Source organism: Taurulus bubalis (assembly GCF_910589615.1).
Source record: "Taurulus bubalis genome assembly, chromosome: 6".
NCBI classification, from domain to species: domain Eukaryota; kingdom Metazoa; phylum Chordata; class Actinopteri; order Perciformes; family Cottidae; genus Taurulus; species Taurulus bubalis.
In genome coordinates this window covers 21,521,753-21,542,030 of record NC_136594.1, presented here as the reverse complement: position 1 = coordinate 21,542,030, position 20,278 = coordinate 21,521,753, and the positions used below count along the sequence as shown (strand labels likewise).

At 41.9% G+C, this 20,278-nt stretch overlaps 1 protein-coding gene across 1 annotated transcript; it reads left to right on the top strand.

The window, feature by feature from the left end:
• Positions 1-804: 804 nt before the first annotated feature.
• Positions 805-18,620, top strand: LOC306737496 (sphingosine kinase 2-like; the record flags this gene model as incomplete). The annotated part of the gene is made up of 3 exons (XM_079219229.1): positions 805-1,231; positions 13,695-13,844; positions 18,451-18,620. 3 exons carry the CDS (start codon positions 805-807, stop codon positions 18,618-18,620), a joined length of 747 nt encoding a protein of 248 aa, XP_079075355.1.
• Between the last annotated feature and the right edge of the window lie 1,658 nt (positions 18,621-20,278).

Genomic DNA, 20,278 nt, shown 5'->3' with positions numbered 1-20,278 from the left:
GTATAACAATATGTGGATTACATTGATTTCTTTAACTGACTGGTTAGAAATGTACTTTTACAATAAAAATCCTGCTCTCTTGTAATACCAATAAAATAAATATGTCCAAGTCCTGTTGAAGGTGTGTGGCTACAACCTGAACCTACAGTATTCAGACTAAAACTATAGCTACAAATTACTTTTCTATCACCTTGTTAATTATCACCCACTGACTCACCTAATGTCCCCAACATCACAGGCTGATTAGAATTATGAATGGAAACTACACACCCCATGGCCACGCTGCGACCAGGCAAAGGGGGCCACCTCTCTGGGGCCAGCTCGTAGACGTACTGAGCATCAACTGGTTTGTTCAAACTTAATTTAAACTTTCTTTGGGAACATACACCCCCTAATTACAATATCTGTCATTAGATGTACATATTGCATAGAAAGTGGGAGGAAAGCTAAAACATAAAAAAGGGTTGCTTTGGTATCAGGGCTACATGCAGCAAGATATCACACATCTTAATGTATTTATTATTTAAATTGTTATTTATTTCCTACATTGTAAATGTTGTTCCAAAGCTTTCTCCACAGTCTTTTTTTATGTACTTATGTGGGAGCAAAACCCATTGGTGTGGAACAAAGTATGTGTCTTATTTTGAAAGGTAACCGGATGTGGTGTGTCCGTGTCCGTGTCTCTTGACACCGGTCCGAGCAGCAGGCTGTCAGTCGCAGTTGAATAGTCTCCACTCGCTCGCACCATCCAGGCGGGCAGCGATGTGACCGAGCGCCGCAGCTTTACCCCCCAGTCCGCGCAGGATGGACCAGAGGAGAGCCGAGCCGGACCACAACAACAGCTCCACCCCGGTGTCGCTGTACGGGGAGTTCACGCTCACGGGCAACCGAAAGGTCCGGTACGCCGTGAGCCTGACCGAGAGGGACCTCGTCGTCCAGAGGCTGACTCCGGCACCTGTCGGGCGCAGCAAGGTGGTGCTCAGCCTGAAGGACTGCGTCGGCTGCCGGGCTTACCGGGAGGATGACCACGCGGACCCGGCTGCGTACTTTGCGGCGCACTTCTACCCGCTCAGGCGGCGCTGGCTCAGCTCCGGGGTGTCGCGGCAGAGAGCGGAGCACAGCTTTCGGCTCGCGGCGCTCGGGGACCCGCGCGCCAACCTGGAGGAGGCGGAGAAGTGGGCGCGCGCTGTCCGAGAGCGCGCCGCGCGCCAGCAGTCCCTCAGGAGGAACGGTGAGTGCTTGCGAGGGTAACAAGGGGGAAGTTTAGTGCGAGGAGGTTCACTGTGTGTGATGAAGGTGATGGGTGCGAAGGTGAAGGGTGCGAGGCTGTTTCATAGAATAGATTGATGGAGTACATGTGTGCTCATGAAGTGAGGAAATATTAGCTCAACCTGTTGTTTTGATTGAGATAAGTAGTAACTTGATTATGAAACCTTCATAAAAGCACTATATATATATATATATATATATATATATATATATATATATATATATATATATATATATATATATATATATATATATAACATGGTGATAGATACCAGTAATTTCATCATGGCAGGCTGAACAGATGTTTAGTCTGACTTTGCTACCAACTCAATCATGTACCATTAAAAAATGATGAGCCATGATGATTTTATTTATTGATTCATCTGCTAAAGAAGGAAAGCCTCACATCCTCTCCGATGAAAAGCTGGAGCCGATAAGAATACTCTGCACTTTGCTTGAAAAAAAAAAATCAAACAATCGCCAAAATAGCCTCTGCTGAGGGATTCATAGATTAATCTCATCAGCTCTGTTTCATTAGCACCTTAGAGGAATGACCTCTGTGACCTTTAGCGAGGCGACGTCCCATGGTTCTCCTTCATTAGTACAGCCATTGTTTTTAAAGGCAGTGTTAACCGCACTGATTTGTTTTTTTGGGACCAACTACCAACCGTTGTGTTTTATCAGTTTCTCCTGTAACTTGTTTAAATAAAAAAAACTTGTCAATAACAATGTCACTTACAAATTGTGACATGCAGACTTACATTTTTAAGGCATTTCCTCTCATCAGTTTGCCCAACAGCTATTTAGAGAGCAAACAGGATTATTTGCTTATTTGCTACATGTGGTTTCTTGTCACTTCCTCAGCTCTGCCTGAAGGCCATACCTCCTATTCCTTAAGTGAATAAATAAAGCAACTGGTCACATTTCAGTAAACTAATTCAAACCACACCTTTTGATATAAAAGAAGAGCATGGCATTATGGCTGCTGAGTTATAGGATGTACTTCCTGGATTATCTCTTATCTGTCCCAGGGTCTCATCACCTTTAACCTACGTGAATAAAACAACAGGACTGGTGTGTTGGGGCGAGTTACATCACGGTAACCCCAGACTGCAAACAAACCATTTTAACATAAAAGACACCTGAGAAACGTGAGTGCGTAATATGCTATTGAGTTCATATAATGCCACGAGGTATAATTATTCCGCTGGGAAACATTCTCTAATTGGAGATTTCTAAAGATAAGTCGTCTCATTATTTGTCCACCTCACCGAGCTGTCCTAGCTTATTTTTTTCGTTGCTTCACACAAACTTTTTCCTCCACCCAGCAATGATATCGCTGGCACTCTGTGACCCAGATAGCATTCCCCCAATTGCACGAATGTATTTTTAACGAGACAAAATATGCCGTGATTCTGCCGTGCCTGTCAGAAGAGGAAAGATCAGACTCCTAGCAGCTGAAAAGACACTGTTATTTACTTTGAAACGCATCATCAGTCCACTGAGACGTTCACCGAGCAATTGTTCTACCTTGGGACAGAGAATCAAACACAAATGGCTCCGTAGTAATGAAATACACCTCTGCCTCCATCCAGTTTATCCAGACGTTGAAACACCTGCTGGATCTGGAGCAATTTTTACAGACGTCATTGTATTTCATGTTCTCCAGAACTTAGTTTATTCCTAACAAGGGTGCAAAGGGGAGCATTGGAAACTAGCGCTGAAACAACTGACCGCTCACTAAGCTTTGTTACTGTGGAAGACAGTAAAAAATAAATAATCTGAACTCATTGTAATTTACAACATTAACTGTAACAGCGGCTCCTTCATTTCTAGTAGAAGTCAACAAAAGCAGGATTGTCATTTCCACTATTTCGTCAGCTGAAATTTTTTAATCGACTGTCGCTAGCTAGTTTGATCGACTGTCGCTAGCTAGTTTAATCGACTGTCGCTAGCTAGTTTGATCGACTGTCGCTAGCTAGTTTGATCGACTGTCGCTAGCTAGTTCGATCAACTGTCGCTAGCTAGTTTGATCGACTGTCGCTAGCTAGTTCGATCAACTGTCGCTAGCTAGTTCGATCAACTGTCGCTAGCTAGTTTGATCGGCTGTTGCTGTAGTTTGAAAACTCGACTTGACTTATTAATGTTTCCAGCTGACTTGCATCGTTGAACAATATGTAATATTTACTCAGAGGCCTTGAGGAGAAAGACTAAACGGTAGGTTTGTCAAATGTAAAAGCAGCAGTATAATTCATCACAACTGCTCGTTGGATGGCAGCTTCGCACGCTCCTTCTCCCAACTCGCTTTTTGTGACATCGTAAGTAAACGTAATGGTCAGTTCGGAAACTGACCATTACACTTTTAAACCCACTTTGAGCCATGATTCATTCACGCTGTGCAAATGGGAGAAAGCGAGCTAAGTTAACTCCTCTTTCAAGTTTTCTTCAGTCACTTTTCACGTGAACAACCCTGTGAGCTCTCTGCTGTCGAAGAGACGGTGTGAAGACGTGCACCGTTAGCCACCATATTTAAAAAACAACTGTGGCTCACTGGTAAAGCAGGGTCGTCCTCCAATCAGAGGATTGGAGGTTCGATCCCCGGCTGCGCTATAGTCCATGCCGATGTGCATTTAAAACCATTATTGGCGTGTAGAGAAGAATTTCAGACCGGCCGTGCATTGTCATGTTGCTAAGCTATGACTGTTTGTAGGAGGGATTTAACGGACACTCAATTAGTCAATGAACAGGAGATTAATCTGTGTCAATTGTTTAATAACTTAAAAAACAAAACAACATGCTACTTTGTCTTAAAGTATTTAACAGTATTGAGCTGATTGGTTGGACAACAATTGATCACCATTATTTGATTAACTGGCAGATTAATGAATGCCGAAAAGAATCATGAACTGCAACTAAAAACCCTATGAGGTACATATTTTAATAAGGGTTGGCTGTCCGGAAGTGATTAAGTCAAACAGGACCGGATGTGATGAGCCACATTGTGGGCTGCATGTGAACCTCCTACTGCTACCTGCACACATGTCACATGTATGAGCAGTTCTGGGATCAGTATCGCATTCATTTCAAACCTCATTCAGGCTGAAGGGGTCTTTGTTATCTCTGGAATGTGACGACAGGTTTCAGGTCTGAGAAGCCGTCTGCAGTGAGTTACTCATTACGCCGACGGCCTCGTGAACCGCACTAAATCATGTTCAGGAGCTCTGCTTCCAGACCATTAGTCTAAATGAGCTGCTGGCCGGACCGTGTCATCGATATCGGTTCAAATGTCGTTGGCTTGACTTCCGGCGTCCTCGCAGAATTATTCAGAAAGCATCTGTTTTCCCCAGATCCCTTTACCTCTGTCAGGTAGATACTGTTCCACCATAAAGGCCGACTCTTTGGCGTGCACCTTTGTCAACTTGTATTCTGAGCCAACTGATTAATCAATGTGAATATAGTAATTACTTGTTTGTTTTCTTTTGCCTTTCTATAATTACAGCTTTACAGACAAGCTATTTCCTCACAGCAGAATATACTGCGGCCAGCCGGCTGTCGGCTCGGTCTTTGTTGGCACTTATCGGTGCACTGACTCAAGATCCTCATAAATGTCCTGCCTGCTCTGACAAACACAGCTGACAGTTCAGATGCTTTGCCAAGTATCTCCCAAACAGTATTGATCCCACGTTGTCAATAAATGGATTAAATTCAGCTGTGGACAGCATTATCATAATTAGTCAGGCCATGGCAGCGGGCCATTACTAGTACCGATTAAATCAATCACTCTGGGTTGTCATCTGGCTCGAGCACCTGAGCCACTGTTTACCTGTGTGGTTTACCCAGAATGCATCAGGTAAAATTACACAGCACTGTCCCCCAGCAGACACAGACTCACCGACACTGTGGTCCAACCGTTTCTAGTTTTTAAGAAGCTGCATCTGGGTCAAACACAGTAAAATGTAAATGTTGTGTAAATGGTCGGCTGTCTGATATGTTAATAAACTCAGTGGCATTGTTAATATAATATAGTATGTATTTAAATTATAAAGAAAGAAAAGATTCTATAGCTGGCTGTAAGCGAGATTGTGAGATTAAGTTTAGGGAGAAATACTGATAATTTTGTCGGGAAACTTTATCATCGCAAAGACCATGTGTTAACATTATATCTGAAGAAGGTTGGCATACACGTGAAACCATGGAAACGGCAGTGATGGAGCGTCAGAAGCACCTTATTCAACCGTCTCGGGGGAGCCGCCGCCGCTCCTTTTAGCAGAAAAATCCAGGCCTCTCTCCGTCAGTCAATTCTATTACTAATACATTACCTCTGGCCGAGACAGAGTTGAAGCTGGGACGATGGTTCGTATGCTCTGTTACGCACAATGTCATACACGCAAGCAAAACAAAGAGGGTTATGCTAAATTATCTAATCATGGGAATCCTTTTCTAGGTCTTGAGGTCATCTGTGAGATCCAGAGAGGGTTTGTTTGTTTTAAAGCAGTCAAAAAAGGAGAAGGCAGAGTCGTTTCACATTAGATAGTTTGATATCAGATCTATTTCAGAGTACTTTTTCCAATACATTAACGGTTAACAGTTAACAGTTGCGCAACCCGTCACTCTTCAACAATAAAGTCATTTGAAGCACACCAACGTTTAACAAAAACGGGTTTGGGAAGGTGGAGGTAAAGGACCCTCCCACTAATGTCTGTCCTGCCAGGGTCCTCACAGACCCAGCGATCATGTCGGGGACAAACACACCACGAAGAAGTGGGGAGACATGTCGCTCTGTTGTTCAACATTTCAACGGTGCTCCCAGCTTCTCAAACGCGAACGTTTGCTGCCTTTTCTTTCTCTTAAGCGATGACTCGGTGATGTCGTGTGCAGCAGGACATAAACTCTAATTAACCTTTCTATATTTAGAATTTCTCTGAAACGCTGCGGTCACGTTAAACGCCCTCCGCTCCGTCACCGTTGTAGCTTTTCAAGAAAGGCTTCCGGTTCAGAAGCTTTGTAAAAAATAATGTTAATAACACGATTGTGCTTTACAGTGATGCGGTTCTACATGCATTGTTACACAAGTGGACTCGGCCTCAGCTTCAAAAACTAATTAAATTCGGATTTTGGACCCTCGGTCAGACAAATCGAGATGTTACTTTGGTCTCTAGGAAATTGTAACAGGCATTTTTATAGATTTATCAAGAAGATAATCAACAGATCGATAATTAAAGTAAGCGTTATTTGCAGCCAAAATTATTGACAGAAAAACATCCAAAAAACATGCTCAGGCTTTTGATGGTTACTGTCTAACTCATCGTACTGCAGAAGTTCTCAGCTTCTGTCGGTCAGTGACAAGTTCCTGATCTTTAAGTCACCGTGAACCACTTTAGTTGTAACATTATTTTCACAGACGTTGTGATGCAAACACTGATCCCATCAAGGCTCACACCCTCGTGATTAATCGGTCTTGAATGGACAAGAGTGATGTAACTTCCTGATTTTCTTACAACACAAACCACATATTTCATTGCTTCTAGTAAATGAAAAACAAAGTCTGTGTGTGTGTGTGTGTGTGTGTGTGTGTGTGTGTGTGTGTGTGTGTGTGTGTGTGTGTGTCCTCCCTGAGGACTCCTCCTCATTGGATATATGCTGCGATAGAGCTTGACGCGCTGTTGAGATCTCTGATTCAGCATCCCAGAGCTGTCTCCCTGCAGCTCTGGGTCTTTTAATGACAGCGTCCGGCCCTCTATCTCTCTTACCACAAGCAAATCTAAATGGAGTATATGCCGGTGAACTTTTGGCATAATGCACTCCATCGTAAAACCCCATGAAACTTTGTTCCTGTCGCAGAATATTTACATCTCAAACTATACCGCTAAGCGTAAAGAGCCGTCGGTGCTCACCCAGTTTGCTATTCTCAGAATCAGCCTCTGGAGTCATTTCATGATACGCCGACAACAACCACTAATTGACCATTCAGCCTATACAGAGCAGCTGGTTTACCTCAGAGAAAGTCTGCCTTTGCCTGGTAAACGAACATGTGGTCGTGTTTTTTTTAATGGTGGGAAGTCCATTTCCTCCATATGCTGGCACACTGCACGTGTTATATGCATTTAGCTGTTTTTCTTTTTAGTCTGCAGTAATGTCATGTTATGCTCTCATGTCTTGGGTTTTTATTCAAAACCGGCTAATAGTTGCAGAAAGTGAACATACAGTTGAACGTAGCGCCAACTGAGCTGACAATAGTTACGTATTTAAGCCCCAGGTATTTACAATGAAAAGAAAACTTAAATTAAACATTACATTAAGTGGGAATGTAACCAAGTTACTTTTGGAAAGTTTGTTTTCATGCAGCAGCCTGACCTCCTCTCCCTAATCCGACCCTGCAGCCTAAAATACTCATAATAAGGAGACAGACGGGGGTTGCATACTCTCTCTGCATTGCCGACCTGTCTCTCTCTCTCACGTCACCTCCATCTCTTTAGCGTAACAATGCTGTATAAAGACGTGGTTGACGGACGGTGCAGGATGATTTTAATAAAAACCTCAATGTCATAAACTCTCTGCCTTTCCTAATTTAGACCTATAGCGAGCTAACCGCTGCCACCACCTCCTCCTTCCACACCCTTTGTGGTTCTGGCTCGGCAAAAATCTGCTGTGTGCAGCTTCCACTCTTTGATTTAGAGACGGCACCGTGGACGAAGAGGCACCTCCTCACTGCACCTCCATGTTGCTGCAGCGAGGCCGGCTATAGGTGCACAAGGCGTCTTTGCTTCAGGAGAAAAGTCCTGTATTCAAAAGTATAATTCATTATCAGTAACATGTACTTGTATGTGTATATTACACAGTTAAATATTCTCCTCATCACATATAAAGCCCTCCCTCTGGAACTCTTCCCCAGCACCGCAGACATTCTCCATCACTCGCCATTTTCAAAACTGCACTTAAAACTCACCTATTTAAATCTGATTTTAACCTGTGATGCTGGTTATGTATATTTTAGTTTTGTTTAGTACTGTTATAATGTCATCTCTCTGCCTTGTTTATTATTGCTTTGATTGTTTCCGTCTTCACCATGTACAATGCAATATTCGGCTCAGTACAAAGTAGCATAAAATGTAAATACTATAGTACCTCAACATTCTACTTAAGTACAGTACTTGAGTAGATATACATATCATGGTTATTAATATATCTTTAAACAAAAAGCAGGAATACTCAAACCGTTTAATTAAAAATGTCCACATATGAAAATAGCATAAAAATACACTGACTAAATAAAATACAAAATAAAAGTAATTTTGCTGCCTTAGACTTTTAATCTGTTTTTGTTTGTGCTGTAAAAAATGGCCAAAACAAACAAAACAGCTCACATTCTGACACCACATGTAGCTAAACTGGTCCGGTCCACATGACCTGCAGTCCAGTCGGGATCCGAACCTCGAGGCTCCAAATAAAGTATGTCACTGTGGATGATATCTGAGAGGACTCACAGCAGAACTGAACCTCTAATCATGACGGATACGTCCCCGACTTTGTGTTGTATCTCTAAATTGCCATCCTGAGGTTACAGCTGGTATGTAGTTAACTGCAGTATGAAGCTCTTTTTAAAGGCTCAACAGATTGGATGACAATCTCATATCTGCAAAGAAGGATGTTTTTCCGAAATTCAGCTGGCTGGATTCAGCTGCTCAGAGCTAAAAGATGGCACAGACACAACATAAAATCATCTCTCAACAGTTTAAGTTGTGTGTTGTCAGTTTGAGTTGACTATAGTCATCGATTGGCGCCTAAATGTGTTGTTTTTGTGCTCCAGATACATCAGACTCCGTGAGATACAGACTACCATATACTGTACATGAATAGGAGAAAGCCCTCAGCTGGCCTGGGACAAAAGCTAACATTTAGTAAGATTGGACATATCTGTCAAATTACAGGGGGCATGGAGGGTGTAAATACAGTAGTAGGTCAAACACATGTTAATCCATTAATCCTTTGATGTGGAAACTGGATTCCCTCCTAATGGGTGTTTTTAAAAGGCTTAAAGCCCAAATCACCAGACACAGAAGTGTGACGCAAACCTGTTTTTAACTTCTCACTTTTAATATCAATTCATCACAAATTCACAACTGAAACACACATTTTTTTGGGGAAAAAACAGTTAAAACCTGAATATTTTCCTCTTTGTTTTCAATCTAATGTCCACGTCCTCGTGTTATTGGTTGGCCTTCATGCTCACGTGAAGCAGGAGACGACGTTCTAAGGCTGGAGCAGGAACACCTCCCACTAACTCAACTCATGCTCATGCATTATTCCAAGAGTGAATACGTGTAGTCACTCCATTCAAATGGTCTAGATGACTTTGGCTGTGCTACTTTTTTCATTTTTTCAAGCTGCCTTGGGTAAACAAGTTTAGATCCAGTGAAGTCAGACATAAGCACGTGTAGCTCCTTTTTGAATTGGTTGAATTCATTGTACTAGCGTTGGTATTGGACTTTATTGAGGGGTAAACCGTCGGTGATGGGAGCTTTGCTGCCATGTTGCCAGCAGTTTTTTGATACTTCTGTCGTTCATTTCATTCATTGGGATATTGTAGCTGTCAGAAAACGCTTTTTTGTTGTTATGGTCAGGGCGATTTGAGGTGAACACGGAAAAAGATCATCGTCTTGTCCTCCAAATGAAATGCACTTTTGAGTCCTGATGTCTCATCTGTCCTCTTAATTCTCCAATGACACTAAATCGGGACAGAGTGGGACCGGTCCCATCCGAGTTGCAAATTTATGCCGGCTAAGTGGCGTTTGGTGGGCTCAGCTAAGTGTGATGAAAGCCACTCTTTTTAATCAAGATTGCTACTTTCGCAACTATCGCAGACGGTTGATGCTTCGTCATGCTTTGCTGCTGATGGGGAGCGGATCTGGAGGAAGTTGAGTGAGACGCCAGCACGACCGGCTCGCGCACATGCACAGGTCATCACAATGAGTCAGCGCGATGGCCATGTGATTTACAGCACAAAACCAGGACGCAACCTGCTGAGTCATGTTTGCATTTGACCCTCATTTCATGTAAAATGTCCAAACGTCAATGGATAAAAATGGACACATTTGCGATCGCCAGGAAAAGTGAAAGATGGTACATTTGAGTTTTCAAGTTAAACCTTCATCTGTGTGTACCCTGAATGAGTTGTCAGACGAAGCTAAGAAAGTTGTCTATTCTCAGACTCTATACGCACCCAGATAGCTATTATAGGGAACCTCGCCGGAAAATGTGTTTTTTCTGGCTCCTGGGTTTTTCCCTTTCATTTCGGCTGTCATTTCCTGTGGCAAATACCTCCGTAGTGATTATTCCATTAAGATCTGGGACAGTTCCCATGCTCTCGGTCTGAAAAGAGCAGATGAGACGTCTGTAATCACAGATGAAGGGAATGTAGTGGAGATGCAGAGCAGATATTTGTCGCTGCAGTGTTATCTTTCATCTTTTTCGTCTCGGCTGCTGTTTGTGTGGATGACGATTCAGTCTGGCTGCAAAAGAGAGCCTCCCACTTCACCACTTCATCCGGGACAGGAATTCACTTTTTTCTCCAACTGTTTTGTGGAGGTATTTATGCCCATCAAAGCTCTTTGTCATAACTTCTGGTCCAGTTAACAAATGCATAACGTCACTATCCAGAAACAGAACACAAGATTGGACAAACATGATGTGGCTTTGACCAGATATGTTTCTCAGCAGCATTTGCCAGAACTACACCCGGGTGTGTCTCTTTGTTTGTATAGGAATATACAAACAAAGAGACACATTATATTCTGAACCAGTGCTTATGAACCACCTATAAGCACCTCCATACACATCTACTGCACAATAACCCAGCATGGTGGATACAGTTTGATAATAGATTGGGTAAAAGACATTTCTGTTGATTTGAGTGGGCCTTATTAAATGCATGACACACACTGGCTCCAAGCCACGATGAAGTTGCAGCCGGGCTAATGACAGAAGAGGAAACCCAGATGAATAGATAGTGTCCTCTTGAATGTTTTGAGAAGGGGAGGGGTGGCACACAGGAAGTGGCGTGGGGGTTAGATTTAGCCAACAAGCTCCATGTGGGTGTCGGGCCACACAGACGGCAAGGTCAGGGCCCTCAGTGCCAGCTGATTCATGAGGGCACCGCTGTGGATCCCTCAGGAGGGCAGTCGTTATGATTTTTGAGATGACTCCATAGAAACATTCATCCGACAGAGAAAGTGTCACATGTGAAGTGGTTGTTTGCAGTTAGAAAAGTATACATAGCATCTACCTACCTGCCTTCCTTTTTGGGAGACATGTCGCTGGAGTTGGACCCGAGCTGAACTCATCAGACGGGAACGTGAGAAGGTGAAGGCGTGGTAACCTGTGAACATATTTGGGACCTGTTTCACGACATTCCAGTGGAAACACTGTGATTCCAAACCATTGAAACCAAACCTACCAATTAGGTTTGGAACCAGTTAGATGGGCTCATTCTGCAATTCAGTTGTTCCCACCCATCGTTCCTCACTTATCAGCCGTCAGACTCGTTTGGATGGTGTGTGTGTGTGTGTGTGTGTGTGTGTGTGTGTGTGTGTGTGTGTGTGTGTGTGTGTGTGTGTGTGTGTTGGCAAGGCGCGACATAGCAAAGCGTGCCGTTTCTACAACATAAAGGACTCTGTGTACCTAACTGTAAAGTCGTCCCACAGCGGCAGGGTTTCCCGTGCTCTTATTTGACTTCTCTCCCAGCTGAGACGTTACGGAAACATATTTTAAGGAATTTGAAGGGAGGTAGAGGAAATCCATCATTACCATGAACAGTTTTATCAACCCCGACCTCCATCATAGCTATGTCTCTGTGTCGTTCTCCCCATCTCGTCTTGGATAAACGAATATGCTTAGCAAGGTACAGACTGTTCCTTGCAGTATTTAATGAATTCCTCAGAAAGAAAGAAAAGGCCCAAAACCAGCTTCTTCCAGTTCCTCCCTTCTTCAGCAACATGCTGCGCCAAGATTGTATTCTTAAAAAGATTGGGGATCTGTGTGTGTAGGATCAGTGTAACCCCCTGACTACTGGTAGATGTCCAAGATATTTTCAACACTAATTTGCATCAACGCTGCAGTTAAAAAGTCACCAAAGAGGCTGCTACTTAGAAAAACAAAAACGCTTAGTCGTCCGTATGAAAGCAGCGTGGGATAAGTTTGTGTACGTCAGTGTGTTGGACACACAAACAGTCGTAACTGACCTTTGTTTATGCATGTATCCACAAATATGATGGCAACAGTAAATAGGATATACAGACGGTCCAAAAAAGATATATTGTAGATTATAACAGTCGACATTAACGTCTGTTATATAATTCCATCTAAGGCCTTATACACACAAAGTTTATTTAAATTAATTAATTAATTCTTTATTTCTGATTGGAACTTGACATGCAGTGCTGAGCTGCATCCTAATATACCAAAAATGGGTCTATGTGGGTATCTTACGTAAAAAAATACACTAAATATATAAAAACACGGTTTTCGTGAACGGATCAAAAGGTTGTTGGAGACCAAATACCCAGAAATGTATAATTCAAATGAGGTAACACATTGTAAATGGGCAGAACCTACAGATGGACAGTTTATACTCTTTATTCAGCATTTCAGCTCCAACAATCGTTGTGCACGTCCAACTTCTCTTTTGCAGGAGCCTCGCCAAGGTCTGTCAGGAGAGATAAGGGTGCGTGCGTGTGTGTGTGTGTGTGTGTGTGTGTGTGTGTGTGTGTGTGTGTGTGTGTGTGTGTGTGTGTGTGTGTGTGTGTGTGTGTGTGTGTGTGTGTGTGTGTGTGTGTGTGTGTGATAACAGGACCTGTCTCCAGGCAGCGTGGAGAAGGATCTCCCAACATCCCAGGACACAGATTCACATGTGATCCTCCTGCTCGTTGTCGCTGTAGATATGTTCCTTTTTGCTCTTGTGCTTCTGACCTTAAACGCTTGTTTCTGTCATTTAAATAAGAGAAGAAAAAATAATCAGGTCAACGTAGTCAGAGTTTTCCTGGAGAAACTTGATTTCCTATCCTTGTAAGAACATCAGGGTTTATAAAAGAGCGCATGTGCATGAAAAATACATAAAGTGTGGCTTTCACAGCAGTGCAGCAAGATGGGAGGACAAATAATTAACTATTAGTTGTGTGTCTTTGTATGTTAATATATTAATAAAAAAGTACAACTCAAACTAGGATTGGGAATAAATAAATTTGAGATTAAGGTTTCCAAAGCGGAACAGGAGGCTGTTTGAGAGTCCTGAGTCTGCTGCTCTCACTCCTAGACTTCTGAAAAACAAGCAAATTAAAACTCTCCAGGCTCCAGTGTCATATTATATCCTTGATGTACAAATCTGTCTTTGTGTTGTGGAGAAGTGACCTTGCCTCCTCTGTCCTCTGCAGGGGTGTTGATGAGCGCGCTGTCTCGTCCGAGCCGGATGATGCTGCTGGTGAACCCGCAGAGCGGCAAAGGACAGGCGCTCACGCTCTACAACAACCACATCCAGCGCATGCTCAACGAGGCGGGAGTCACACACACTCTGGTCATCACCGGTGAGTTGATGAAGCACGGTGTGAGAATGTACACAACAAGTAAGCTTTATGTGCATAAAAGATGGAAGCACTCATCCAAAGTATAGATGGGTGATGCGGAGAAAATTAAATATAACGATTTATTTTGATCGATTTACTTTTGACCTTGATTATTATTGACTACTGTAGCTTTTACAAAAATATTTCTATAATTCGACTTTTGATGAATAATCATCAGTATTGTGGATATAATGACGTAGTTGCCAATAGCAAAAAATAGAACAGCTAGAGAAGTCTGGTGGGTTGATAAAAGGACATCACTTGATTCCATTTCCATCATTTCGGCGATTTATTTTCACTTTTATCGAATTTAACAAAATCATTGGTCTAACTTGAGTTCTAGCGTGAGGTCAAAGACTGATGTCCCGTTCTACATAAAGAAAATAAAACCAGAGATTCGGTCCCGCCCCTTCCTCTTATACCAGCTGATCCTCATCAGATTAATAGAAATAATTCCCCCCAAAAAGCATTATTTCAAATATGAATACATCATATGGCAAAGGAATGTCTTTAGATCATACAAATAAATGATATGACATGATAATATATGGCTCCAAGACAGCCTTATTCCTCCTGTACAATATTCCTGGTGCACAGTCATTGATTTATTGGCAAACATAATTAATAAACTTTAAATGAATATGTTTTTACTTAATTTTCCACGCTTGAGACTGTGATCTTATCATTTTATCACCTCAACATCATCGTTTAACACGTTGTTGAATCTTATCTGACCAACGCAGATTACAGCCGGGGCACAATCAGCGCTGACAAATCTCCGAACTCTCGCACAATCACACACACAGCTCAGCGAGGACCACGCAATAACACTATCACCTCCCTCCATGGCTCTCCCTCTGGCCCAGTACCCCTCCTCTAGTTTAAATCCTCTTCATGTTTTCATGCTGTCACCATCATTATGCCGATCAAGTGCCTCTGACCCATATGCATGCAGATCTGTTATGTAATAAATGTGTGTACACACAGTGACACACACATATGGATAAAAAACACGCACGTGATAAACACACATTCACACAAAATCCGCCTTTGCCATGATTTGATGCAATCATAATCTACACTGGGGGGTAATTATGATATAGTGTCGTATTAGACCCGCTCACTCATCCCATACTGTATCATACGCTCAGCCGGATCATTGCAGTTATTCACTGGAGTTTTCCCTCGTCTTTTATTTTGAGTTTCACCCTCTGTCTGGGTTTGTTCCCGAGTCAGTGCAGTGTCAGATAACTGGCAAAAGAAAAGTCTTTCGTCCCGGCGGGGGGTGCACGTAGAGAGAAAAAGAGGCCAGACAGACGGATACGCAGGAGAAATCATCTTCCTGCTACTGTGCACACACACAACTGAGCCTTTTGTGATTTCTGAGTTGTACTTTTTGACAAGTTAATCCCGGAGAATACATAATAGATGTAATCCCCAAATCTACATCTACATGGAAAAGCATGGCCACAGAAAGAGAAATCTGAATACCACAGTGACAGAAAATCCCTTTGACAGATAGACTTCTCAAAATAAAACTTTCACTCTAATCTCTCCAAGATAGCCCTGAATGATGCCTCAGCAGAAGAGTGTGAAGTGTTTAGTTTTTTTACATGCCGTCTAGTAATTCCTCAACCATTCCAGCGGATCATTTCAAAAAGTCCAGCCGAGATCAGGCTGCTCTCGGCGGGCAGCAGAGCGCTGACGGCCCGGTGCTGCGGGGCTCACGGTCCCGCAGCAGGACCTCAAACCGTCGGCGTATCTTTTTAATTAAGCTGATTCTTGACAAACCGACCACAGATTTGATGCTTGAACAAATAACTTCTCGCCTGAAAACATCCTAAAATTACATTTTGTGACTCAACAACGGTAGTATTCATAGAACGTCAACTTTCAGTTGTGAGTTTTCTCATCCGTCATTGTCCCCCGTTTGCTGGTCCGAAATGCATTCTGGGATATTGGCTCTCTCAAGTACGCTCAAGTCTGCTCTGATGCATCCCCGGTAAAATGGGCGGATCAAGTCACATCCGGGCATTTTCACCGTGCTTGGCGAGAAGCAGACTTTTGAATTGGAACAGTACTTGGACTGATGACGTTTCATGAGTCCAGGAGAACACAAGTACAGAGAACACAAGTACAGAGAACACAAGTACAGAGAAGAACGCTGATTGAGAAACGGCCTACATCTCCATACTTTCACGGGTTAAGAGGTTTTATGAAATTGTCCAACGCCACCAGGATTAACATACCTGCTGATCACATTACATCCACCGTTATGGTCATCAGTCCAGTATGAATTTCTACCACATCTCCACAGTGTTAGTTTTCCTTTTTTATGTGCAATCAACCACAATTGTATGGATTAAAAATGGGAATTCATGTTATATTTAGACAGTCAAAAGGGAGCCAGTTGCCTTCAAATGCCAATTATGTACCTTACAGTATTTACAGCAGACTGTTTTTTTACAGCATGCTTTGGAAACACACAACCATGATACATTTTTCTGATTATTACTTGTTAATATTTACACATATGCTTTTCTTTCTGTGATATGTTGAAACTTGCTTGAGAAAAAGGCATTACATATTTTATCCACTGCCATGGAAGCCAACCAGAAAAGCATCAATATATTACCCTGCCCAAGGTTTTCTGTCCGACAGAAATCTATGTAGGATTATGCCCCATGTATGTGTATTATTAACTAAAATAATAAAGGCATTATTAGCCACCTAAATCTCTTACCATTTGAGTTTTTATTGTGTAGAAGGCTAGTTTAGACCCCGGAATAATGAAAAATTATAGGCCAATATTGAACCTCCCATTTTTAAGAAAAATAATGGAAAAAGTGTTTTTTCAACAGCTAAACAACGTCTTGGCCGAAAAAAACCTGTTTTGATGTCTTTCAGTCCGGTTTTCGTCAGCACCACAGTACTGAAACTGCTCTTGTCAAGGTTTACAATGACATCCACACTGTGGAATCGGGGGTCATTTTCTAGATTTTACATAATTTCTTAAATTCACCTTTTAAAGGCACTTGCATATGATAGATGCCCATGTGTTTAACATAAAAAATTGCAGAACAATCACAGCTCTCTATATAATGAGGCACCAGTATCCTAAGGCACAAGTGTAAGGAGATAATATGGCCTTAAAGCTGAAAAATGTAATCTTGTTTTTGGAAATTCTTCATATCTCTTGTGAAAACATACCTCTACGTGGTCGAACTGTTTTGGTGCTAGACATTGTTTTACCGAAGGTCTTAGGTTCTCAAAAGCAGTGACATATATGAATAAAATGGTAGACACATGAAATGTAAATAAATGTCTAAAACCAAATGTATTATTACATGGTGGGGATGATGAGCTGTGGCTTTGTGGCCTGCGGTGGTGATCTGTTGACCCTACCTGTCGTTACTTTCTTTCAGTGAACTCATTCTAACTAGTAGTCATTTATTTGATAGAGGATTCATAGCTGCGAGGGTTCAGAGAACTTTCACAGTTATGAGAACTATATTCTATTTTTTTAGTAACATCACAACAGGAACAAAAAAGTACTCACAATGTCACTTATTGTTTTCTTTGAGCACTTAAGGTGAAGAGAGTTCCATTTAAAGAGGGAAAGAAATTAATTCATCAAAACACACAGGCGACATGTTTAAAAAAAAAAAAAACCTGGACAACAAATACTTTCATATACATACAGTATATTTGTTTGCATACTAGGATAGGCTACATCCTTCCAAGACCTTTAAAATAATTTATAACAAAACAGTATGATGTATTTTGTGTAGAACGACTAATAATGTGAGTGGGAAAAGAAAATTAAGATGAATGTAAAATGTCGAACAGAGGTTGTATAATTCTTATAATTATTTATGCTTGTAAAACATTCACACAATGGCTGTGTCTTGCACCACCACCTTTTCACAGACCCAGAAGTTTTTCCAACTACATTGCGCATCATTCCAGCGGTATTCTTTGTCAAATAACCATATTTCTGCACAGTCTTCTGCGCTTCTATAGTCGTTGGGCTCCCCAGTGTTCCAGTAGCTGAAACCAAACAACACATAATACATTTTTAATATAAAGCACAACCAAAGAAACCCAAAAAAGGCCAAATGCTGCAGCCCATGAAGAAACATTCAGTCACAAATACATTTCAACAACATACTAAAACAAATCAAAGATGGTGCAGGATTTCTTCCTCACTTGGTGGAGTGCTACCACTTCTGTCTGAAGGGTTCATGAAGGTGGCTACCATTTTATTCAGTAATATTGCTCCAATATAGCAATACTACATTATTAATGATTGATTTAAACAAGGGGAAAAAAAGTAATGTTTCAACCTTGTGTTGAGTGCAGTCCCGTCAACCCATTTCCATGTCCCCTCGGTCTCTTCGTCAGTCAGTCCAATCCACATGTTCCGTTTGTATTGTTTTGCAAATTCCTTGTTCACAGTAAAAGAAAAACATTACTAAACTTTACTTAAATGTAACCAATTTCAGCCACCTTCCATCTCGGTGACCATTGATATGATGTCACACTTTTTCTCTTGCGTCTCTGACAGGCAGATTTCACTTTACACACCTGCTCTTCTTTGCTGTTGATGATCATCAGGTCTGCTCCTCTTTGCAGACAGTCAGCTCTGCTCTCGTGCCAGGACATCCGATCAGAAGAAATGGAATAGAAACTGTGGGAAAAAAACTCCCATCCTGGTTGGAAGAAATTATCTGTTGAGGATAACAAAAACATACAAATAAATGTTCACATTTCGGTCAAAGCAAAGTAGTTATATAAAACCTTTTTTTGATGTTCCTGTATTTGTTTATTCTTTCCATGTCTTGAAGGTTTATTCAGGTTCATCTTCAGACTCACCGCAAATGCTCAGCTTCCTCTTTAAATCTTCTCTCTCTTCAGTCAGATTTCTGATTCTTGCACTGGAACTGTCTGAAAGATACGCTTTTGTTGCGGCAATAACACAGAGGTTATGGTAGCATGTGGAAAGATCTCCACCCTTGTGTTAATTCAACCTTTGGACACACTATGTGTGCATTTGGTCTGTGGATTAGTTCATCTGATCTGTTTTCAATACATGATAACTGCTTCGGTCCCTTATATATAGCCTCCTGTTTCCAGTCATTGTGCTAAGCTAAGCTAAAGGCTTCAGCTATTTACAGCAGGCTAAATTCTCGACAAGAACAAGCTTAGATGTAATTTACAAAATATCAAACTATCCCTTTGATTAAAACCATTATTGTTATTTTCACTCACCATTCAGTTTTTGTAATTCATCTCTCTCTTTGGTGAGGTTGTTGTTTGTGGCCATCAAAAGGTCTTTCTCGTTCTCTAACTGGTTTGTCTTTAGGGTCAGCGTGTGATTGAGGCCTTCCATCTCGCTCCGTAGTTTGTCTCTCTCGCTGTTCAGGTTGGCATTTTCTCCCCACAGTCGATTTCCCTCTAGATTATCTGTCACAACAAGGGTCTAACATGTGAAGGGCTCAGATTTCTGACATCATATATATATATACATATATATATATGTATATATATATACACATATATACACACACGTTTGACTAGAATACATGAATTTGTAAAACATACATAGGACCACCAGGATATTGACCGCCACCAGGAGGAGAAGACACAGCAGCCCCAGAAGCACTGCAGCGGCTCTGAACACACTTCTCTTTACTGAACTGCCATCGACTGAAGCGACTGTGGGCACAAATGAACACTGCTGATGAGAGCTGAGCATTATTAACTGTGCTCTTGAACACTTATTTTCAGCTATCCATGTGTTTAAAAATGGCCTTATACATAAACTTTAGTTTTTTTTTTAATGTCTCATCTGTCTAATCTTACAGTAAATACAACATGCTATGTAACATATGAGACAGGCAGATAGATACTTTGCTGTTGATCCTCAGTAGTGTTGTCCTGTGATGTTTCCGGTGGTGTGCTCTGTGGCGCACAGTAGTTCTCATAAATCCTCACATCGTCGATGTCATCACAGGCGTCTGTGTTCTTGTCCTCCTTCACGTCTGTCTGAAATCTACTTTTTTTGCTGAGGTCTGGCTTGGCATAGATATCCTCAGTCATGCTGTCTTCTCGCTTTACCTAAGTCAACTCTGGACTGGACCAATTTAGCATTTATATCACCATAGGACAGTTGCCCGAGGCAGGCCCGGCGCTATGGGCGGGCCTTGGGGGGCCGGGCCCGCCATCAGACTCGGCTGGGCCCGCCCTGGACGGACAAGCCTATCAGTCACTTATCACACGTAAAAAAAAAGAGTGACAGGAGCTGTCACAGGAGGTAATATGCAAACAGGATGCAAAACTAAGATTACCGTAACTCCTCGAATATTTACGCCATCGATGTAACTCCAACGGAT